General features: G+C 43.1%; 1 protein-coding gene across 1 annotated transcript in view; it reads right to left on the reverse strand.

Annotated features, from left to right (window-relative positions):
• LOC138681438 (uncharacterized) overlaps nucleotides 1-24,567 on the reverse strand; it is a 63,404-nt gene extending 38,837 nt beyond the window's left edge. The window contains exons 1-3 of the mRNA XM_069768943.1: nucleotides 24,383-24,567; nucleotides 17,577-17,694; nucleotides 5,796-5,976 (exon numbers count right to left, since the gene is read on the reverse strand). Coding sequence (XP_069625044.1) covers nucleotides 5,796-5,976; nucleotides 17,577-17,694; nucleotides 24,383-24,553 — 470 coding nt within the window. The 5' untranslated portion in view covers nucleotides 24,554-24,567. The remainder of the gene's footprint in view (nucleotides 1-5,795; nucleotides 5,977-17,576; nucleotides 17,695-24,382) is intronic.
• Nucleotides 24,568-26,174: the final 1,607 nt, after the last annotated feature.

The following is a 26,174-nucleotide window of genomic DNA, read 5'->3' on the forward strand; positions in this document are numbered from 1 at the left end:
AAGTTGTAGTTAAGTTTTCCACAAAAAAAAAGAGTAAAATTGGCTATGCAGTATCCTGAAGTTTTGAGGGGCAAGTTAGCTAAGGAGGTTGCTTTAGGTCAAATAAATTCCAGCTGGTGCATCACTTGTCTTTCCCATAAGTGACTTCTGAGTATGACGGTATAGAAATACCATACGGTTTCACATGTCTCTAACCATTTCTAAAAATTAAAAACAGAAAATCACATTGTATGATTATTAAATAATGTAATTGCATTTTATTGCATGAAATGCAAACCATCACGTACAAACCAAGAAGAATTCTGGCTCTCACAGTCCTGTTAGTTTTTCTTTAAGAAGCCCTCCTACTCTGGACTCTTTACCTGTATTAATTGCACCTGTTTGAACTCGTTGCCTGTATAAAAGACCCCTATCCACACAATCAATCAATCATACTCCTACCTCTCCACCATAGCTAAGATCAAAGAGCTGTCTAAGGACACCAGGGACAAAATTGCAGACCTGCACCAGGCTAGGATGGGCTACAGGACAACAGGCAAGCAGCTTTGTGAGAAGGCAACAACTGTTGGCACAATTATTAGAAACTGGAAGAAACACAAGATGACTGTCACTCTTCCTCAATCTGGGGCTCCATGCAAGATCTCACCTCATGGGGTAAGGCTGATTCTGAGAAATGTCAGGAATGAGCCCAGAACTATGCGGAAAGACATGGTCAATGAACTGGAGAGAGCTGGGACCACAGTCTCAAAAATTACCATTAGTAACAACCTATGCTGTCCAGAATTAAAATCCCCTGCTCACACCATCACATGTCCAGGCCCGTTTGAAGTTCACCAATTACTATCTGGATGGTCCATAGCAGGCATGGGAGAAGGTTATGTAGTCAGATGAGAACAAAATAAAACTTTTTGGTATTAACTCCACTCGCTGTATTTGGAGAAAGAACACCGCCTCAACCGTGAAGCATGGTGAGAGAAACATAATAACATAATACTTTGGGGGTGCTTTTCTGCAAATTGGACAGGACAACTGCACAATATTGAGGGGAAGATGGATGAGGTCATGAATCACGAGAACAACCTCCCTCCCTCAGTAAGAGCATTGAAGAGGGGTCATGGCTAGGTCTTGATTGTGGTTGCTGGGTAACAGACCGCAGGAGGTCAAATCGTTCGATAAGTTATTACAGGATTCCCGTGCATAGGAGGGACAGGTAGTCCCGGGACAGGTGGTTCCAGGCTCCAGGCACTGGTAGTGATAACATAGAGGGCTACTGCAGATTCCCATAGTGCCGGCAAGCCAGTCAGGATGACCGGACCGGGGTGGTAGATTTCCCACTAGGTCTTCGAATATGACAATGACCTGGACCACACAGTCAGGGCAACTAAGGAGTAGCTCCATAAGAAGGATTTCAAGGCCTTGAAGTGGCCTAGCTAGTCTCCAGACCTGAGCCCAAAGATAATCTTTGGAGGGAAATGAAACTCAACGTTGTTCAGTGACAGCCCTGAAACCTGAACAATCTCATAAATCCCTGCTGCAGTGTGTGCAAACTTGGTCATGTACAGGAAAACATCTGAATTCTGAAATTGCAAACAAATGTTTCTGTACCAAATATTACGTTCTGTTTTTCTATTGTATGAAATACTTATTTCATGTAATAAGATGCAAGGTAATTATGTAAAAATCATACAATGTGATTTTCTGGATTTTTTTTAAGATTCCGTCTCTCACAGTTGAAGTGTACCTATGATAAAAATTACAGAGCTCTCCATTTTTTGTAGATGAGAAAACTTGCAAAATCGGCAGTGCATAAATTACTTATTTTTCCTACTGTAGGTATTTGCATCGCAGATTGTCTCAACATATGTAGAGAAATTATGTTTCATTCTTAATTTTAGATTAGGCTATTATACAGGTGCTTCTCACAAAATTAGAATATCATCAAAAAGTTAATTTATTTCAGTTATTCAATACAAAAAGTGAAACTCATACATTATATTGAGTCATTACAAACAGAGTGATCTATTTCAAGTGTTTATTTTAGTTAATGTTGATGATTATGGCTTACAGCCAATGAAAACCCAAAAGTCATTATCTCAGTAAATTAGAATAATTAAAAAAAAATCTGAAAAGGCTTAATAAGTGTTTAAAAATGTCCCTTAGTCTGTTTGTCTATTTCAGTAGGTTCCACAATCATGGGGAAGACTGCTGACTTGACATATGTCCAAAAGGTTGTCATTGACACACTCCACAAGGAGGGTAAGCTACAAAAGGTCATTGCTAAAGAAGCTGGCTGTTCACATAGTGCTGTATCCAAGCATATTAATGGAAAGTTAAGTGTAAGGAAAAAGTGTGGTTGGATCTGTTGAGGACACAAATTAGTACTGGAGGGCACCACAAATTAGAGAGGGATACACCTGAGGCCTCTCAAAACACAGATATAAAAGTATACAAAGAAAAAGCTACAGACCATGTACTGTACACAGAGATCACCTTGGATAGTCAAATACTTTTATTAGGTACAACAGACAGCTGAAAAAACACCCACATAAAAACATCTAAAAGTCATGAAATGACATGAGTACTATACAAATTTGCCCATAATAGAGCTACAGCCCTCTAGAAAAGCGACATAACTCACATGCTAAATTTAAGGACAGATTTGCCCAAGTAAACCAGTCTACACATAAACAAACATGATCAGCACATGAAAAATTAAAAAAAAAAATTATTGCACATGAGTCATCAAAAATTCATGAATACACTTAATTGCTGTGGGTATATAGTAATTCAATGAGACAATACAGAGAGTGCAAAAAGCAACATACATGATGGCCTATATACTGTTCCCAGCAAAGAAAGGATCAAGTGTGACTTTTGTAAATATAAAGGCAAATCCTCAAGTAACAAAGAACTATGAGAACTACAGATGGTTAAATAAAGGCAATATTTAATTATATCCTATGTACACACTATAGGTATACACTGCAATAGTGTGACATAATCATATAAGAAACAGTGCAATGATGGTAAAGTGCATCTGAAGACAAGAAAATCCTGAATAGGCATAAAGTGCTGTTTTTAGACATGAAATGTCCAATGAAAGATAAATGGACTCCTGATTTCCATCTGGATAAATGGAGAAATGCCCTGGATCCAAAATACCTTACAAGGTGCAAGTGGGCAAGGTGGTCCTGTCTAAAGAAAGTCACATACAGAGGGCTGGAAAGATGCCAAACACGTGTCTCCACCCTACGTGGCTTCGTCAGGAGCCCCGTTTAGATTTTCCTTTTCTATTTTTTAGGGGAGGATAGTTTGTTAGCCCTTCTAAATATATGATGGGAAGCTTATGGAAAAAAGATGTTGATTTGTATGGTAATAGAGTTGAAATGTATATTTTGAAATCTAAGACTAACCAAAGTGGTAAGGGTTTTAGAGTAGTACGTTTTCATGGTTCCCGAGTCACCGATGTTCTCAGTGTGGTGTTTGAGAATATTTGGTGCAGGGTGTTGGGAGTATGAAGCCCCTTTTTGTGTTCATGATAATGGACCCTACCAATCTATATACATAATTGTCTAAGGGGTACTTCTGTCTGTCTGTCTGTCTGTCCTTCTGTCACGGTTATTCATTCGCTGATTGGTCTCGGCAGCTGCCTGTCATGGCTGCCGTGACCAATCAGCGACGGCCACAGTCCGATTAGTCCCTCCCCTACTCCCCTGCACTCACTGCCCGGCGCCCGCTCCGTAATCCCCTCCACTCACTGCTCACACAGGGTTAATGGCAGCGGTAATGGCCCGCGGTGTAACGCACTCAGTTACCACTGCTATTAACCCTGTGTGTCCCCAACTATTTACTATTGATGCTGCCTATGCAGCATCAATAGTAAAAATATGTCATGTTAAAAATAATTTAAAAAAACAAAAAACCTGCTATACTCACCCTCCGCCGCCTTTCTCGCTCTTCGCCACGCTCCCGGGACCGCTCCATTGCAAGCGGCAGCTTCCGGTGAGGTCCCGTCCCAAGGCTGATGTGCGACAACGACCTGCCGTGACGTCACGGTCATGTGACCGCGACGTCATCATAGGTCCTGCTCACACCAGCCCTGCCACCGCCAGCTGCCGCTTGCTATAGAGCGGTCCCAGGAGCGTGGTGAAGAGCGGAAAAGGTGGCGGATGATAAGTATAGCAGGACTTCAATGGGCTATAGGTGAGTATATGTTTTTTTTTTTTAAGTCTCTATACTACGTGGCTCTGTGCTGGCCAATATACTACGTGACTGGGCAATATACTACGTGGCTCTGCTATATACTATGTGGCTGGCCAATATACTACGTGACTGGGCAATATACTACGTCACTGGGCAATATACCGTACTAGGTGGGCTGTGCTATATACTATGTGGCTGGGCAATACGTGACTGGGCAATATACTACGTGGCTGGACAATATACTACGTGACTGGGCAATATACTACATCTCTGGGCAATATACTACATGGCTGGGCAATATACTATGTGGCTGGGCAATATACTACGTGACTGGGCAATATACTACGTGGCTGGGCAATATACTACGTGACTGGGCAATATACTACGTGGCTGGGCAATATACTACGTGGCTGGGCAATATACTACGTGACTGGCCAATATACTACGTGGCCTGGCAATATACTACGTGGCTGGGCAATATACTACATGACTGGCCAATATACTACGTGGCCTGGCAATATACTACGTGGCTGGGCAATATACTACATGACTGGCCAATATACTACGTGGCTGGGCAATATACTACGTGGCTGGGCAATATACTATGTGGCTGGGCAATATACTACGTGGCTGGGCAATATACTACGTGGCTGGGCAATATACTACGTGGCTGGGCAATATACTACATGGCTGGGCAATATACTACGTGGCTGGACAATATACTACGTGACTGGGCAATATACTATGTGGCTGGGCAATATACTACGTGACTGGGCAATATACTACGCGACTGGGCAATATACTATGTGGCTGGGCAATATACTACGTGACTGGGCAATATACTACATCGCTGGGCAATATACTACATGACTGGACAATATACTACGTGACTGGCCAATATACTACGTGGCTGGGCAATATACTACGTGGCTGGGCAATATACTACGTGGCTGGGCAATAAACTACATGGCTGGGCAATATACTACGTGGCTGGACAATATACTACGTGACTGGACAATATACTACGTGGCTGGACAATATACTACGTCGCTGGGCAATATACTACGTCGCTGGGCAATATACTACGTCGCTGGGCAATATACTACGTGGACATGCATATTCTAGAATACCCGATGCGTTAGAATCCGGCCACCATCTAGTTGAACAATAATTAGCTAAAGGTTATAGCCAGATACAACCACTAAAAATATAATTTATCTGTAAAGATACAAAAACTTTTGGGGTATTTGCGAACACATAATAAGTAGCGCATCAAGAACTACTTGGGGTATGTAGCAGCCAAAATGACCCCCCTTACAAATGCCAATAGTATAAGAGTTAATCTTAATAGGTTAAAGTTAGTGTAAGAAAAAAAACATTCTCACCACCCGGACCAATGTTGCTTTGAGGGTGATGATGAATGATCCAGGTCCAGGAGTTAAATATTTGTATTTCTTACATCTCCCTGGGCATTAACATTAACTTTTGCAGTAGCACACAACCCAATTAATTCTCCTATTTAAAACTGTACTTATTAACCGACACTAGAGCAAAACTCTCAGGATGGTATCCTTGATAACTTATGTACTTACTTCACATAATATGATGCTTTAGGACGTCTCTCAAGGGTCAGATGGTATTTGCCTGACTGTAAAGGCATTGGTGGATTTGTCACTTCTGCTGGCAGGAACATAGACGTTGTCATTACAGTAGACTCTGAGGCACCCAATGAAACAGTCATAACTATAGGAGTAGATATATTCATGCGCAAACCTTGAAAACAAGAAATGTATATTACATAATTGGTTAAAGGAGGTTCTTTAATTAACTAGCGCCTTAATTTTTTTTTCATTTAATGATCACATGCAATAATATATTGATTCATTTTGTTTCTACATACTGTAGATGGATTTACTTAAAAGAAAATCTCATTTTAATCCTTAGGTGGATCATCCAGTTAGAAAAAAACTGTGTCCATGTAAGCAATACAAACTGATTGAACACTCCTTCAAGAACACAATCCCAATACCAGTGAAACTAGTAAACTGACCTGGCCTTAGCTCATCCCTAAATGTCAGGCACCTACCTTGAATATTTTTTTTCTCAAAATAGGCTGCAAACAACAAATGTCGCTGAGGGATTCACACACCGCACCTATATTGAATTGACAATGTTTATTTTTCCTTCATTTGGAGAACGAGAGTATCCATGAATAAGCACACTGTATAGTTTCTTTCTTACCATATGACTGGCATTTAGGGAATTCCAGAATACAGACTTATACAAACTGATACTAAAAATGTGACTGTGGAGGAATATACAAACTAAGGCTGCCGTCACACTAGCAGTATTTGGTCAGTATTTTACATCAGTATTTGGAGGCCAAAACCAGAAGTGGGTGATAAATCCAGAAGTGGTGACGTGTTTCTATGATACTTTTCCTCTGATTGTTCTTCACATGGTTTTGGCTTCCAAATACTGATCTATCTGTATAATTGTCTAAGGGGTAATTCCGTCTGTCTGTAACTGCCGTCTGTAACGGAATTCCCGGGTCGCTGATTGGTCGTGCCCGGCCGGCCATGACCAATCAGCGATATTGGGGCCGGATTTAACACCGTTTCACTTTTTACTATTGATGCTGCCTATGCAGCATCAATAGTAAAAACATATAATGTTAAAAATAATAATAAAAAAACCCAAACATTATATTCTCACCTTCCGGCATCCACGCCAGCCTTTCCCGCTTCTCGCGACGCTCCGGTCCCAAGAATGCATTGCAGCAATGACCCGAGATCACGTAGCCGTCTCGCGAGACCGCTACATGATCACGGGTTATTGTCATAAAGCATTACTGGGAACGGAGCGTCGCAAGGAGCATCGCTAAAGACCTGGGCTGGATCCGGGGGCTGCCGGAAGGTGAGTATATAACTATTTTTTATTTTAATTGTTTTTTTTAACAGGGATATGGTGCCCACATTGCTATATACTACGTGGGCTGTGTTATATACTACATGGGCTGTGTTATATACTGCGTGGGCTGTGTTACATACTGCGTGGGCTGTGTTTTATACTGCGTGGGTTGTGTTATATACTACGTGGGCTGTGTTATATACTACATGGGCTGTGTTACAGTATATACTGCGTGGGCTGTGTTATATACTACGTCGCTGTGCTATATACTACGTGGGCTGTGTTTATATACTGCGTGGCTGTGCAGTATACTATGTGGGCTGTGTTATATACTGCATGGGCTGTGTTATATACAGCGTGGGCTGTGTTATATGTTATAATCCAGTGACCTTGGAGCCGCATGAAACTTTCTCTGGAGTAGGTGGTAACTGTACTGACCGCAAATCCTGAACTAACACCGCAACTAGAAGTAGCCATGGGGTGTGCCTAACAAACCCTAGACACCTCGACACAGCCGTAGGACTAAATACCCCTATAGATGGAAATAGGAATTTTACCTTGCCTCAGAGCAGAACCCCAAAGGATAGGCAGCCCCCCACGAATATTGACTGTGAGTAGGAGAGGAAAGACACACGCAGGCAGAAAACAGGATTTAGCAAAAGAGGCACTCTAGCTAAATAGGAAAGGATAGGACAGAATACTAAGCGGTCAGTATTAAAACCCTTCCAAAAATATCCACAGCAGATAATACAAAAAGTTCCACCATGTAACTAAAGTCGTGGAACGTATATCTGCAACTCCAGAGAATCCAACTAGACTGAGAAAATACTGACACAATCTAAGCTGGACAAGAAAAAACAAATAAATAGCACTGAATTATCAAACACACAGCATGTGTGCCACAGAAACAAAACCAGACACTTATCTTTGCTGATTTGGCAGCAAGGCAGGAGGAACCAGACAGAGGTCCAACACCTCCCAAAAACCATGGACAACTGGCAAGGACTAATGAATCCTGCACACCTAAATACCCCAGTCAGAACTGCAATCAGCAGATACACCTGACCAGGACTTCAACCCAGGGACAACTGCATTACCACCTACAACCACCGGAGGGAGCCCAAAAGCAGAATTCACAACAGTTATATACAACATTGCTGTGCTATATACTACGTAGGCTGTGCTATATACTATGTGGCTGTGCAATATACTACGTGACTATACTATATACTACGTGGCTGTGTTATATACTATGTGGTTGTTCTATATACTACTATGTGTTATATACTGCATGGGCTGTGCTATATACTACATGAGCTGTGCTATATACTACATGGGCTGTGTTATATACTGTGTGGGCTGTGTTATACACTGCGTGGACTGTGCTATATACTACGTGGGCTGTGTTATATACTGCGTGGGTTGTGCTATATACTACATGGCTGTGGAATATACTATGTGGCTGTGCAATATACTACATGGCTGTGCTATATACTACGTGGCTGTGTTATATACTACATGACTGTGCTATATACTACGTGGCTGTGCTATATACTACATAGCTGTGCTATATACTACGTGGCTGTGCAATATACTACGTGGCTGTGCTATATACTATGTGGCTGTGTTATATACTACGTGGGCTGTGTTTATATACTGCCTGGCTGTGCAATATACTATGTGGGCTGTGTTATATACTGCATGGGCTATGTTATATACTGCGTGGGCTGTGTTATATACTACATCGCTGTGCTATATACTACGTAGGCTGTGCTACATACTATGTGGCTGTGCAATATACTACGTGGCTATGCTATATACTACGTGGCTGTGTTATATACTACGTGGGCTGTGTTATATACTGCGTGGGCTGTGCTATATTCTACATGAGCTGTGCAATATACTACATGGGCTGTGTTATATACTGCGTGGGCTGTGTTATACACTGCATGGGCTGTGCTATATACTACGTGGGCTGTGTTATATACTGCGTGGGTTGTGCTATATACTACATGGCTGTGGAATATACTATGTGACTGTGCAATATACTACATGGCTGTGCTATATACTACGTGGCTGTGTTATATACTACATGGCTGTGCTATATACTACGTGGCTGTGCTATATACTACATAGCTGTGCTATATACTACGTGGCTGTGCTATATACTACGTGGCTGTGCAATATACTACGTGGCTGTACTATATACTACGTGGCTGTGTTATATACTATGTGGCTGTGCTATATACTACGTGTCTGTGCTATATACTATGTAGCTGTGCTATATACTACGTGGCTGTGCTATATACTACGTGGGCTGTGTTATATGCTACGTGGGCTGTGAGACTCTTTCGCCTGGGGCCCTCAAAAACCTGGAGCTCTCCCTGGCTTCATTGATCCCATGTCGCTGATTGGTCACGGCCTGCTGGGCGTGACCAATCAGCGATAGGCACAGTCCGGCCGCAAATTGGCCCCTCCCTACTCCCCTACAGTCAGTGCCCCCTCCATACTTCCCTCCAGTCAGCACCCACATAGCGTTTTAGCAGTCCGTTAAACAGACTGCATTACACCACGGCATAACGCAGTGTAACGCAGTCTGTTAATGCTGCCATTAACCCTGTGTGACCAACTTTTTACTATTGATGCTGCTAAGCAGCATCAATAGTAAAGACGGATAATGTTAAAAATAATAATAATAATAAAAATCATTATATTCTCACCTTCCGGTGCCCGCGGCAGCCTTTCCCGCTCCTCACGAGGCTCCAGTCCCAAGAATGCATTGCGGCAACGACCCGTGATGATGTAGCAGTCTCGCGAGATGGTGACATAGCGGTCTCGCGAGACCACACATCATCACGGGTTATTGCCGCAAGGCATTACTGGGAATGGAGTGTCGTGAGGAGCATCGTGAGGAGCATTGCTAAAGGCCTGGGCTGGATCCGGGGGCTGCCAGAAGGTGAGTATATAACTATTTTTTATTTTAATTATTTTTTTAACAGGGATATGGTGCCCACATTGCTATATACTAAGTGGGCTGTGTTGTATACTACGTGGGCTGTGTTACATACTGCGTGGACTGTGTTATATACGGCGTGGGCTGTGTTATATACTACGTCGCTGTGGTCTACACTACGTGGGCTGTGCAGTATGCTACATGGCTGTGCAATATACTACGTGGCTGTGCTATATACTACGTGGCTGTGCTGTATACTACGTGGCTGTGCTATATACTATGTGGCTGTGTTATATATTATGTAGGCTGTGTTATACACTGCATGGGCTGTTCTATATACTACGTGGGCTGTGCTATATACTATGTGGGCTGTGCTATATACTATGTGGGCTTTGTTATATACTGCGTGGGCTGTGATATATACTGCGTGGGCTGTGCTATATACTACGTAGGCTGTGCTATATACTACGTGGGCTGTGTTATAAACTGCGTGGGCTGTGCTATATACTACGTGGCTCTGCAATATACTATGTGGCTGTGCTATGTACTACATGGCTGTGTTATATACTACGTAGCTGTGCTATATACTGAGTGCCTATGCTATATACTATGTGGCTGTGCAATATGCTACGTAGCTGTGCTATATACTACGTGGCTGTGCTATAGACTACGTGGACTGTGTTATATGCTACGTGGGCTGTGAGACTCTTTCGCCCGGGGCCCTGGAGCTCGGACAGCCGCTATTTACTACATGGCTGTGTTATATACTGCATGGGCTGTGCTATATACTACATGCCTGTGCTATATACTACGTGGCTGTGTTATATACTATGTGGCTGTTCTATATACTACGTGGGCTGTGTTATATGCTATGTGGGATGTCAGACTCTTTCGCCCGGGGCCCTCAAAAACCTGCAGCTGGCCCTGGCTTCACTGATTGGTCGCGGCCGGCGGTGAACAATCAGCACCAGGTGAAGTCCGGCAGCGAATTGGAGCGGGATGTGAACCACGGCTGGCTGGCCGAATCCTGTGTATTCATTGCATTATTCTGAAATCTTCAGAAATAAACTACATACATATTCTAGAATACCCGATGCGTTAGAATCGGGCCACCATCTAGTGTAAAATACTGACTAAATACTAATAGCGTGACTGCAGCCTTAGGCTGCCGTCACACTAGCAGTATTTGGTCAGTATTTTACATCAGTATTTGTAAGCCAAAACCAGGTGTGGAACAATCAGAGGAAAAGTATAATAGAAACATATTCACCACTTCTGTATTTATCACGCACTCCTGGTTTTGGCTGAGAAATACTGATGTAAAATACTGACCAAATACTGATAGTGTGACGGCAGCCTTATACTGCAGGTTTTCTGGGGGATTCGCGACCTACTCAAAATACTGCTTTACTGTAGTAAGGGCAGGCTCACATGTCCAGATAATTCCGGTACCGGAAAAATCGGTACCGGAATTATCCGTGTCCGTGTGCCCGTGCGTTTCTGTGGCACATCAGTGTGGCACACTGGGTACCACATGCACCGTGTAGGAGACAGCGCTAGAGATAAGCGCTGTCCCCCCCCACGTGGTGCTGAATCCGCCATTCATATCTTCTCTGCAGCAGCGTTTGCTGTAGAGAAGATATGAAAAATCCTTTTTTTTTTTTGTTTCTCTTGTTTAAAATAAAGATCCCTGTCCCCACCCCCCTCCCACCCCCTGTGCGCCTGCCCGCTGTTATTAAAATACTCACCCGGCTCCCTCGCAGTGTCCTGTCCTCGCCGCACCTTCTCCTGTATGAGCGGTCATGTGGGGCCGCTCATTTACAGTAATGAATATGCGGCTACACCCCTATGGGAGGTGGAGCTGCATATTCATGACTGTAATGGGCGGCCCCACATGACCGCTCATACAGTAGAAGGTGCGGCCAGGACAGGAAGCAGCGCCAGCGAGGGAGCCGGGTGAGTATTTTAATAACAGCGGGCGTGCGCACGGGGTGGGAGGGGGTTGGGGACAGGGATCTTTATGTTAACCCCTTTCTGCCAGCTGACAGAATAGTACGTCAGCTGGCAGATCCCCTGCTTTGAGGTGGGCTTCGGCGCTGAGCCCACCTCAAAGCCGCGACATGTCAGCTGTTTTGTACAGCTGACATGTGCGCGCAATGAGCGTGACCGGAATTGCGATCCGCCCGCGCCCATTAACTAGTTAAATGCCGCCGTCAAGTGCTGACAGCGGCATTTAACTAGCGCTCCCGCCGCGTGGCCGGAAGTGCTCGCACTGCTGACCCCCATCACATGATTGGGGGTCAGCGGTGCATTGCCATAACAACCACAGGTCTCCTTGAGACCTCTATGGTTGTTGATGGCCGATTGCTTTGAGCGCCACCCTGTGGTCGGCGTTCAAAGTACACCTGCATTTCTGCTACATAGAGGTGATCTGTACTTCACCTCTATGTAGCAGAGCCGATCGAGTTATGCATGCTTCTAGCCTCCTATGGAGGCTATTGAAGCATGCCAAAATTAAAAAAAAAAAGTGATTAAAAATATGAAAATATATATATATATATATATATATATATATATATATATATAAAAGTTCAAATCACCCCCCTTTCGCCTCAATCAAAATAAAACAATTAAAAAAAAATCAAACACACATATTTGGTATCGCCGCGTTCAGAATCGCCCGATCTATCAATAAAAACAAAGGATTAACCTGACCGCTAAATGGCATAGTGAGCGAAAAAATCAAAACGCCAAAATTAAAATGCAATAACGGGCGATAAAAAGAACGTATCTACACCAAAATGCTATCATTAAAAACGCCAGCTCGGCACGCAAAAAATAAGCCCTCACCTGACCCCAGATCACGAAAATTTGAGACACTATGGGTATCGGAAAATTGCGCAATTTTTTTATTTATTTATTTTTTTTTTAGCAAATTTTGGAATTTTTTTTCATCACTTAGATAAAAAATAACCTAGACATGTTAGGTGTCTATGGACTCGTAATGACCTGGAGAATCATAATGGCAGATTAGCTTTAGCATTTGGTGAACCTAGCAAAAAAGCCAAACAAAAAACAAGTGTGAGATTGCACTTTTTTTGCAATTTCATCACACTTGGAATTTTTTTCCCGTTTTCTGTTACATGGCATGGTAAAACCAATGGTAACGTTCAAAAGTACATCTCGTTCTGCAAAAAATAAGCCCTCACATGGCCATATTGACGGAAAAATAAAAAAGTTATGGCTCTTGGAAGGAGGGGAGCAAAAAACTAAAATGAAAAAGCGGAAAAAGCTCTGGGGGTGAAGGGGTTAAACACGAACAAAAAAAAAGGATTTTTCATATCTTCTCTACAGCAAATGCTGCTGCAGAGAAGATATGAATGGCAGCTTCAGCACCACGTGGGGGGGACAGCGATTACTGTAGCGCTGTCTCCTGCACGGCACACGGACTGCACACAGACAACGTCCATGTGCGGTACGTGTTTTACACGGACCCATTGACTTTAATGGGTCCGTGTAATCCGTGTGCTCCCACAAACACTGACACGTCTCCGTGTTTTGCACACGGACACACGGTCCGTGAAAACACGCTGACATGTGCAGAGACACATTGATTTCAATGTGTCTACATGAGTCAGTGTCTCCGGTACGTGAGGAAACTGTCACCTCACGGCTCACGTACCGGAGCCACTGACGTGTGAAACCGGCCTAGAATGGTATGTAATACATTCCCATACCATTTTAGGAAACTCCTTACTCCTTGGCAGAATGAAGAACAGTTAGGGTATGTGTACCCGATACACCTTAAATGGCTGTGTACCCACCAAGTTTTTAAAGCATAAGACATTTCAGGAAAATATTGGCGGTGTTTTTTCTGAAGTGTTTTTTTGGCATCTTTTTGGTCGTTTTTTGCAGGGTTTTTTTTTTACTTGGTATGTATAAAATAATAAGCAACAATAGTCAGGTCACTTTTTTCAACCGCTTCATGGCTTTGGAAATCTAAATTGGTTAAAAGAAGTTCAAAATGGTAACTATATTCATTGCAAGTTGTTTTTACATTGCTATGCATATGTTCATTCTTTTTAGCATTTCTTTAGTGCTTTTTCAGAAAAGTATGCTCCATAACCCACCTGATAAACCATTAAAGATGGTGTGTATGTGCACATACTCTTACAAAGAGCATCTCTCACTCTGGAAAACCTGTCCTGTCCTGCAGTACACAGATAACTCATTGATTTGAAAGGGCAGTGTGTGTGTAATTCTTCATCTTCTCTGTGGTGGTACTGCTGGGAAATTGAAAACTTACTGCCAAATTTCCCTTCAGATTACAGCTAATCAATGGGGGTCCCTGCAGTGGTGTACTTTGTGGTCTATTTATTCTCAAACTAACCTTCTAAGGCCGGTGTCACACTAGCGAGTTTTACGGACGTATGAGCGCATAAAATACGTCCGTAAAACACGCATTACACACGGCCCAATTATTCTCTATGCCCCTGCTCCTATCTGCCATATTTTACTGATCCGTATTATACGGTTTTCTATGGCCGTAGAAAATCGCAGCATGCTGCGTTTGTCACCGTATTGCGCAAAAAAATCGCTAATGAAAGTCTATGGAAGCCAGAAAAATACGGATTACACACGGACCAGCAGTGTGACTTGCGAGAAATACGCAGCGGTGTTAGAGAGAAAAGCCGGCAATTCAGTACGGTGTACAGTAAAATCACACTGACAGCTTACAATAGAATAGGTAGAATAAATGTGTACACATAGAATAGGTATATATATATATATATATATATATATATATATATGTCAGTGAGACACATATATGTATATATATTATTATTTCATACAGCGCTAGATAGCTTTAAAGCCGGTAATTCAATTGCCGGCTTTTGCTATCTTCTTCCTAAACCCAACATGATATGAGACATGGTTTACATACAGTAAACCATCTCATATGCCCATTTGTTTTGCATATTCCACACTACTAATGTTAGTAGTGTGTATATGCAAAATTTGGCCGTTCTAGCTATTAAATTAAAGGGTTAAATGGCGGAAAAAATTGGCGTGGGCTCCCGCGCAATTTTCTCCGCCAGAGTAGTAAAGCCAGCGACTGAGGGCAGATATTAATAGCCTGGAGAGGGTCCATGGTTATTGGCCCCCCCTGGCTAAAAACATCTGCCCCCAGCCACCCCAGAAAAGGCACATCTGGAAGATGCGCCTATTCTGGCACTTGGCCACTCTCTTGCCATTCCCGTGTAGCGGTGGGATATGGGGTAATGAAGGGTTAATGCCACCTTGCTATTGTAAGGTGACAATAAGCCAAATTAATAATGGAGAGGCGTCAATTATGACACCTATCCATTATTAATCCAATAGTAGTAAAAGGGTTAAAAAAAACACAAACACATTATTAAAAAGTATTTTAATGAAATAAACACAAAGGTTGTTGTAATATTTTATTCTACGCTCAATCCATCTGAAGCCCCTCGCTCTGTAACAAAGAAAAAAATAATAAACCAACAATATACATACCTTCCGAAGATCTGTAACGTCCCATGATGTAAATCCATCTGAAGGGGTTAAAATATTTTACAGCCAGGAGCTCTGCTAATGCAGCGGTGCTCTGGCTGCAAAACCCCAGGGAATGAAGGTAAAGTAGGTCAATGACCTATATTTGCGGTGAGGCGCCCTCTGCTAGTTGTCCTCATATGAACTCGAGCCTGGGAGCTTTCTAGGAAAGTTCCCACGCTCGAGGGACAACCAGCAGAGGGCGCCTCACCGCAAATGAAGGTAAATATAGGTCATTGACCTACTTTATCTTCATTCCCCGGGGTTTTGCAGCCACGAGCACTGCTGCAATTGAATTACCGGCTTTAAAGCTATCTCGCGCTGTATGAAATATTAATATATATACATATATGTGTCTACTGACACATATATATATATATATATATATATATATATATATAGACAGTATATATGTTTTTATGTTTTTTTTAACACATGGATCCTTTGTATGTCCGTATATCGGTTTTGCAAGCCTGCGAGAAAATCTCGCAGTACGGATGCCATACGGATTACATACGGAGGATGCCATGCGCAAAATACGCTGACACACCCTGCCTATGGAGGAGCTACGGACCACTATTTTGAGGACTTTTCTGCGTATTACTGCCGTAATATACGGACCGTATTGTCTTACGCCGAGTGTGACGCCGGCCTAATAAGATACTGAAGAGCTTCTCCACTCCTAATATCAGAGGCATGTTCTCACTATCAGTATTTGATCAGTATTTTACCTCAGTATTTGTAAGCCAAAATCAGGGGTGGGTGATAAATTGAGAAGTGATGATGACGTGTTTCTATTATACTTTTCCTCTGATTGTTCCACTCCTGGTTTCGTCTTACAAATACTGAGGTAAACTATTGACCAAATACTGACCGTGTAAGCTTGACCTAGTAGATTTTGTCTACCCAAAGTCTGAGTAGCAGAAAGCCTATTTAATCTACTTTCCTAAAAAACAAAGATAGAGTAAACAAACCAGAACAGCTTTTACTGATAAAGTACAGTGACTGTGAATGTCAGGCAAAGTGTAGACATTCCAGTAGTAAACTGTGTGTTAGGCTAGGGTCACATTGCGTTATGTGACCGCGTTTAACGGAGAACGTTACACCGCGGCATAACGCGGTGTAGCGTAGTCCGTTAACGCCGCCATAGCCTGTAATAGCGAACGCATCGGTAGCGCATGCCCACATTGGGCGTGCGCTAGCAATGTGCCGTCATTTGAGTGACGGACCGCAAACACTAACGCGATCCCTTTTGGGGCATTGCGTTAGCGCAGTCTGTAGCGCTATGCGCTCGACGGACTGCCCTAACGCAATGTGACCCTAGCCTTAGAAACATCCACAAACTAAAGAAGGGTTTTAGGCACATACATTAAACTCCTGGACCCCTCTTCTTACCACCAATAGCATCTGATAGGTGTCTTTGAGAAATGTAGATGTACTAAGTTGGACTTCTCCATTAAACAGTTATTAACAACATTTTAAGTCATCTCCTCTGCACTTATGGAATTATTGGTCGTTCGATAATGGTGCCCCTTCCAATCATTAGATAAAAAATGCCAGAATTGAGAGATGGCCACACACGCTTTTGCTTCAGTCATTCTCCAAAGGCCTGGTAGACATATCCAAGTGCTATCTCTGGCAGTCCCACAGAGTCTCTCTATGTAGGTGATGAATATAGTAGATTATGTGTATGAAGCATAATACGTACATAGAGAAACCTTTTTTTGTAGTGATAACATTATATGTCCATGTACATTGGTGTCACCACATTGTAGTGGTGTATGTTCCTATACATTCCACCTTTATCCATATTCCAAGTTATTATAAGGACCATTTGGTGTAAAATTAAAAACATTTTCCAGTCTGCTATATTATAGAAGATACTGAGGATAATACTAAAGAAATACTACAAAAGGTTGTGTGCAGCACATCGTACCCGCGGAGTTTGATCCATCAAAATATTTAAGTAAATGAATTATAATGTTCTTCTCATCACTGAAGTCCAATGGAATTGATACTGAATGAGCTTCATCATATTCTCTGAGTTCAAAATCCTGTAGAACAAGAAAAAGTGAATAAATCTTCTTGGTTAGGCAGGCAGAGATGCTGTGTAGTTGTATGAACAGTGCAGAATCACTTGGCGTCAGTGCCATTTACAGGTTCATTTCTCTATGAGTGAGTATTCTGCTATTACTGCTTATATACTAATCTTCTCTAATTGCACCAAAGTAGAGAATTTAAATGTGCCTCGGGCGGTAGGCGAGTGTCATTAGTCCGATACCCCAGCACGTTACAGAAAAACAGTGTCCTTGGGTGTGTGTGTGTGATGCGATTACCATAGATACCTTCAGGTTCCTCACTTCCACAGTTGGTGTGGCACCAGATGCCTCCGTTCCCATGATCAGGAAACCAAACAGTTCGTAAAAACAGAGTCCATTTTACTAGTCAATCAGCAATTACACTTGTTCACTTCTGCACCAAACAGAGGCATGTTCTTGACGTTTACTGGCGACATTGCTGACAGTTCACAGTTTAAGGAAAGGACCTCCATATTACTAGGGTAGCGTCACCCGGATTCACGAGTTTCGCTCTAGAACTGAACTCGGACCAATCTTTCTTTGGGAACAGAATTAAGGGAGATTCTCCCACTCTCTTCTTCCTATACAAGCCCAGACCCGCTGACACTGTCTCACTGGCTGCAGCTCTCAGGCCAGTCCCGCCAAGTCTCTTAGGGTGGTTTCACATTTGCGGGGGTTTTTTTGCGTTTTTGCGGTAAAAAACGCAAAAAAACGCATGCTTTTTCCCCCCTATACTTAACATTAAAAACGCATGCGTTTTTTGCATGCGTTTTGACGCGTTTTTGCAACGCATGCGTTTTTTCTCTACATGCGTTTTGTTGCAGAAATGCAACATGTAGTAATTTTAGCGGCCTTTAGCTACGTTCACATTTGCGTTGTGCGATGTTGCTTCAGAGACACAACGCACAACACAAACAAAAACGCAACAAAACGCACGCTAAAATGCAGCGTTTTGCGACGCATGCGTCCTTTTTTGCCGAATTTTGGACGCCAAAAAAAATGCAACTTGCTGCGTCCTCTGCGCCTTATGCTTGTGGCAAAAAAAACTAATGCGTCTCAAAACGCAGCACAACGCATGTCCATGCGCCCCCCATGTTAAATATAGGGGCGCATGACGCATGCGTCGCCGCGGTTGCGCCCGACGCAACGCAAATGTGAACGTAGCCTAAGAGATGCTCTTATCTTCTCTCACTGTAGGTCCCCCAACTTCCCTGTGCCAGTCAGAACTCTACAGCTATTTAAGTTTTGTTGAGGATACTTGCTTCCTTCGCCACTGATTCCCACACACACCCAAAAATGATCTTCTCTCATGAGGGTGTCCTGAACTTCTTGCAATGCTACAGTGCCGGCAAAAAAAATCTTTACACTTGCGCAGCAAAAAAAAACTTTTCATGTAAAACCCACATCATAATTTCACTTTTTAAAAGTATACACAATGGCGGAGATAAAAAAAAAAACCGGTCTAATATTAAAGCTGGCTTTGTTGCAAATATCAACCAATCAACGCTCAGTTTTCACTTCTCTGGTAAAGTGAAAGCTGCACTCTGATTGGTTGTTATGTGCAGCCCAGCCAGTTTTGCTATTAGGCAATCTTTTATTATCTCCCTCAGTTTTTTATTATCTCCCTCAATGGGTCAAAAGAAGCTTAAAATGGAAGAGAAATCCTGTGCCTTGACTCTGCTCGAGAAGGGGGATCCGGTGATTGCTGTAGTTAGAGATCTGGGAGTGTCAAGAGCAGCAATTTATCAACTGAAGCGGTCGGCGGCATCATTGCCTCCTGGGATGGTACCGCAGAGGAAGTCAGGCTCTGGCGCACCTAAGAAGACTTCACCAAGGACTGATAAGCTTCTGAAGCGTGAAGTGATGTCACATCCTTCTATAACTAAGTACCCTATGCTCCTCCAGAACATCACAACTAGGACAATTCGTCACGGCCTGCAGAAGGACCTGGGTCTACCAAGTTGCCGTGCCGCAAAGAAGCCCCTGCTCACAGCAGCAATGAAAAAGAAAAGGCTTGCCTTTTGTAAGAAATATCAAGGTTGGACATCTGAAGAGTGAAAGAAAGTGATGTTTAGTGATGAGAGCACTTTCAGGCCGGTCAGGGGAGGCTCAAAGGTTGTGCGTCGTCCGAGTACCGTGTCACGGTATGACCCAAAATATACAGACTGTTAAAGGGACACTGTCACCTGAATTTGGAGGGAACAATCTTCAGCCATAGAGACGGGGTTTTCGGGTGTTTGATTCACCTTTTCCTTACCCGCTGGCTGCATGCTGGCTGCAATATTGGATTGAAGTTCATTCTCTGTCCTCCATAGTACATGCCTGCACAAGGTGCAATCTTGCCTTGTGCAGGCATGTACTACGGAGGACAGAGAATGAACTTCAATCCAATATTGCAGCCAGCATGCAGCCAGCGGGTAAGGAAAGGGTGAATCAAACACCCGAAAACCCCGCCTCTATGGCTGAAGATTGTTCCCTCCAAATTCAGGTGACAGTGTCCCTTTAACTGCCTGATCTTCCTATTCCTGCCATTAACCCACAATCCCCAGTCTAGGCTGGACATACAATTAACCAGGTAAACAAAGACCACAGAGACTGTGCCATAAAGATGACTATTAAAACAACAATGCCATCTGCTGATCTATAAACGTACAACACTACAGTATAATATAAAAGACATTCATGCATTGTAAAACAACAGAGTAGTCCTCAGTGGGTGCAATATCCTCCAACCTCCATCTTATAGTTAGATAGTATTCTGCTATTACTGCTTATATCCTAATCTTCTCTGATTGCACCAAAGATAGAGACAGACTCCAACACTTCTTATTGCAGAAAACATTGCAATTAGGCTACGTTCACATTTGCGTTGTGCCCGTTTGCGTCGGGCGACGCAGCGGCGATGCATGCGTCATGCGCCCCTATATTTAACATGGGGGACGCATGGACATGCGTTGTCCTGCGTTGTGCGACGCAAGCGTTTTTTTTGTCGCAAGCGTCGGGCGCAGAAAACGCAACAAGTTGCATTTTTCTGGCGTCCGATTTTCGGCAAAAAACGACGCATGCGTCGCAAAACGCAGCGTTTTTGCATGCGTTTTGATGCGTTTTTATTTGCGTTGTGCGTTGCGTCGCCGACGCAGCAGCGCACAACGCAAATGTGAACGTAGCCTAAGCAACCAATATTCTGTAATTCATATTACATTATACATTTTATTGAAAAATCAAAGCAAATATATTCAATCTAAAAATTAACAAGGAAAAAAAGCAACCAACTTGCAAATAACCTACTGACTTTTTGTGCATAATTCTTACATCGAACCAGAGTAGAATAAGTGTATGTGCACACGTTGCGGATTTCCTGCAAATCCACAGTGTTTTTTGCCGTGCAGAAACGCTGCAGATCCGAAAGTGATTTACAGTATAACTTAAATCAATAGTAAAAAATGTGCTAATGGTGCGGAAAATTCCGTGCGGAAATGCTGCGGATTAACCCCTTCACCCCTGCAGCTTTTTCCGCTTTTTTATTTTCGTTTTTTGCTCCCCTCCTTCCCAGAGCCATAACTTTTTTATTTTTCCGTCAATATGGCCATGTGAGGGCTTATTTTTTGCGGGACAAGATGTACCATACTTTTGAACGTTACCCCATTGGTTTTACCATGCCATGTAACAGAAAATGGGAAACAAATTCCAAGTGTGATGAAATTGCAAAAAAAGTGCAATCTCACACTTGTTTTTTGTTTGGCTTTTTTGCTAGGTTCACCAAATGCTAAAACTAACCTGCCTCTATGATTCTCCAGGTCATTACGAGTTCATAGACACCTAACATGTCTAGGTTATTTTTTATCTAAGTGGTGAAAAAAAATTCCAAAGTTTGCTAAAAAAAAAAGAAAAATTGCGCGATTTTCAGATACGCGTAGCGTCTCCAATTTTCGTGATCTGGGGTCAGGTGAGGGCTTATTTTTTGCGTGCCGAGATGATGTTTTTAATGATACCATTTTGGTGTAGATACGTTCTTTTGATCGCCCGTTATTGCATTTTAATGCAATGTCGCGGCGACCAAAAAACATAATTTTGGCGTTTTGATTTTTTTTCTCGCTACCTCATTTAGCGGTCAGGTAAATCCTTTGTTTTTATTGATAGATCGGGCGATTCTGAACGCGGCAATACCAAATATGTGTATGTTTGATTTTTTTTAATTGTTTTATTTTGATTGGGACGAAAGGGGGGTGATTTGAACTTTTATATATTTTTTATTTTTTTTATATTTTTAATCACTTTTTTTTTCATTTTGGCATGCTTCAATAGCCTCCATAGGAGGCTAGAAGCATGCATAACTCGATCGGCTCTGCTACATAGAGGTGAAGTACAGATCACCTCTATGTAGCAGAAATGCAGGGTTGCTTTGAACGCCGACCACAGGATGGCGCTCAAAGCAATCGGCCATCAACAACCATATAGGTCTCAAGGAGACCTCTGGTTGTTATGGCGATGCACTGCTGACCCCCGATCATGTGGCGGGGGTCAGCAGAGCAAGCATCTCCTGCCTCACGGCCGGGAGCGCTAGTTAAATGCCGCTGTCAGCGCTTGACGGCGGCATTTAACTAGTTAATGGGCGCGGGCGGATCGCGATTCCGCTCGCGCTCATTGCGCGCACATGTCAGCTGTACAAAACAGCTGACATGTCGCGGCTTTGAGGTGGGTTCACCGCCGGAGCCCACCTCAAAGCAGGGGATCTGCCAGCTGACGTACTATTCCGTCAGCTGGCAGAAAGGGGTTAAAAGAAGTAGCATGTCACTTCTTTTTTGTGGATCTGCAGCGTTTTTGTACCCATTCCATTACAGAAATCCGCAGGGGTAAAAAATGCAATAAATCCGCTAAAAATCCTCAGTAAATCTGCAGCAAATCCGCACAAAATCCGCACAAAAAACGTGTCAAATCCGCACTTGCGTTTTCTGTCAAGAGATGCAGAATCAGCACCAAAAATTCCTAAGCCTAATCCGCAACGTATGTGTGTTGCGCCCATGGGTCCTGGTCGTCACAGTAATGTTGCTTTCCTCACGGGGAGAGTGATGTTACGTTTGGAGGCAATGAAGGAGAACTCTTTGTCAAGTAATACAATGCATTCAACATGTTCACACTCCAGACCAGAAGGGGGAGCTCTAAGCCTGTTTAAGTAGAACTCCCCTATAAGAACATCCTGATCTGGAGGGAAAGAGTTCAGTTCCTGTCAGAGAGGCAGAAGGAAAGGAAGCAGAGGAGCCGTGTAGCCAGAAGTGCTACAGCTCCCAGAAGGAGACATTTCATAAAAGCAGAATACATTGCAGTGAGCGTGAAGGAAAGCAAAGCACAGGAGAGGATACCTGAAGGGGACCAGCCCTGAGCAGGCTGCCTCCTTCTGAGGCACAGAACGCTGGTAGCCGGAAGACCGAGGTAGTAAGGACCTCTACGCCTTACTTCAGAGACTGGCAGGACAGCTAATTCCACGTTACCGGTCCGCACCCACACCCAGAGGCACGGTGGCACCCCTCAGAGGCTGAGGCATGCTAGAGTCCCTATAAACTGCCTCAAGCCACCAGCCATACAGGTTTTGTCCTATCCAACTACGGGGGACAGATAGAGATACAAACATCTGTGAGAACCTTATTTGAAGCTTATGCAGTAAGGGACTACAGCGCAAGAGAAGGCTACTGATTTCCACCTGAGCAAAGGGGACTCTGGACTTGCCTCCAAACCGGCCGGACTCTACCTGCCCTGTGATCAGGTGCCCTGGACTGTGGCCGCTGAAGACTTCAGTAAACGAGGTAAAGAGACTGCAAACCTGTGTCCTCGTTCTTCACTGCACCTCTCACCATTCTTCCATCTACACACTGGGAAACCCTGGGGATATACTTCACCTGTGGGAAGGTATACCATCTAGCTACCATGACATCACCCCAGCGGACCCCTTAGAGCAGCATCGGTCACCCTGACCGAATACCACAGGTAGTGTCACGAACATAAACTTTATCCCTTTAAAGACCTTCCCCTTTTATACGGACATCCCAGGGCCACAGACCGGGTCACAGCCACAGTGACATCCCCCTGTGAACCGCAGGACCCGATACCGAGTACCCCCGTGTCCTGACGGGGCGCTCCATGTGCACATAGCCTTAGGGCTCATTCGCATGCCAGTTTTTAACGTGTGTGCTGTCAGCTTTTTTATATTTATATAGAATTCCGTAGAATATCACACTATTTTTGCAGATCAATGATTTGCATAAAAAACAAAAACAAAGTGGAGACGTGTCTATTTGGGTCCAATTGTAGACTAACCTAGCCCATTCAGTGTAAGTGAAAAATACACAGCACTTAGATGGCGTGCGAGTGGCATCCATGTGATGCTTGCTCTTTTACTGACTCGTTGCTAGGAAAAGATTGGGAACCTCTATCACTTTTTTTGCAAGAAAAATGGATAATAAACGAATGGTAAAACTGGACACTCGGACTGAAAGTGAATAAAAATTGGATCCTGCACATTAATGAAATTCATCTTTTTTGCGTACAAACACCTGACATGTGATTTGACCTAACATTAAGTATCAATGACATATTTGCTTAGCATATTATTGAGGTCCATTTTAAATAACTATGTATAAGTATATTAATAAAGTGAATTATCTCTTACTATATACGTTTTCACCACCCGATATTTGGGAGACTCTATCCATTCTGGTGAGAACCGAGGTAGAAGATCCAGAGGATTATGCTGGTTCCTTCTTTCACCGATATTAACAGGCTCTGCAGTCTCATGTGTCACCACAAGGTTCAGCAGTAAGAAACAGCTAAGGAACATCATATTGTCCGGCAGAAGGCACTGCTGGGACGAATTAATCGCCTTCCTTTTATATGGAATAAATATCACAGAGTAAAGCCCTTCCGTTTCTGATTGCATCACCTAATTTTGATAATCCTGAAAAGGAATCTTCCTAAAAAAACAATATTGTAATGGCAAAAAAACAAAGTCTTATATGTTAACTACACGTACTCTGAGAAGTCAGCTTTTCAGGTTAAACAGTACACCGACTTATCCTTTATGCACAATGCTGATTATTCACAGGCTTAAATGTCAAAAGGAATAAAAATTAAATCTGCCACCATGTCGTGCCAGCCCCAAAAGTCAAGATTTCATCCAATATAATATTATGTATTTTTATGTCAAAGGTTTTCTATCCAATGGACTGAAGTAGGAGAAGTAAATTGGAACTGTAAAACGTAAAGGGAACCTGTCACCTGAATTTGGCGGGACCTGTTTTTGGTCATATGGGTGGAGTTTTCAGGTGTTTGATTCACCCTTTCCTTACCCGCTGGCTGCATGCTGGCCGTAATATTGGATTGAAGTTCATTCTTTGTCCTCCGTAATACACGCCTGCGCAAGGAAATCTTTCAGGCAGGTTCCCTTTAAATATACTAAATTACCGTAGAAGCTACATATAAATATAGCCACGTAGTAAAAAGTCTAAACATGGCAGTGAAAATCCCAGAAAAATCAGCAACTGTCTCAATTTTTCCTTTCTTTCATTTTTTTTATTTAAATGGCTATTTTCATATTCTTCATTCCCATATTCTTCACAAAATTGCAAAATGCTTGCAAAAACTAGCAAAACATCCAATAAATTTTCTACTAAAACTGCTATTTAAATTCCTTTTTGATCTCAGTCACAGTTACTATATTTTTTAGTATTTTGTACTTGTTGTCCAGATTATAGGACACAAATGCAGCCTGACATTGTGCAGTGCAGTGCTTACAAGCTTTTTCTACTAGAACTTGTAAGAAGAACCTTAAAGGGACTCTGTCACCTGAATTTGGCGGGCTCTCTGTCCGGTCCAATGGACGGTGTTTTCTCTCCTTTCATGTACCCCTTCCTTTCCCGCTGGCAGCAATATTATCTTGAATATGAGTGTGTTTCCTCCGTAGTTCACGCGTGCGCAAAGCAATCTAGCCTTGCGCACGTGCGGTATGCTTTGCCCAACTGCGGGCAAAGCTGAAAAGCATTAGTGCGCATGCGCCGGCGCACTATGTCCTGGAACACAGCAAAATACTTCCGGAACATAGTGCGCCGGCGCCTGCGCACCAAAGCATACAGCGCGTTCGCAAGGCAAGATTGCTTTGCGCACGCGTGAACTACGGAGGAAACACACTCATATTCAAGATAATATTGCGGCCAGCGGGAAAGGGAGGGGTGCATGAAAGGAGAGAAAACACCACCCATTGGACCATTAACAGAGCCTGCCAAATTCAGGTGAGAGGTTCCCTTTAATTAGCGTCCTTTTGGACCCAGTGCAAAATTTGTACCTGGGCCCCCACCTGGATGTTGGTCAGATAAATGACAAATGGTAAGGTTTTTAATATTAGAGTTAGGACTGCCACAATTACGGTCACCGTGGAGTGGTGGGATGGCCTTCGCATTTTTTTTTAA

Source organism: Ranitomeya imitator, chromosome 5, assembly GCF_032444005.1.
Source record: "Ranitomeya imitator isolate aRanImi1 chromosome 5, aRanImi1.pri, whole genome shotgun sequence".
NCBI classification, from domain to species: Eukaryota; Metazoa; Chordata; class Amphibia; order Anura; family Dendrobatidae; genus Ranitomeya; species Ranitomeya imitator.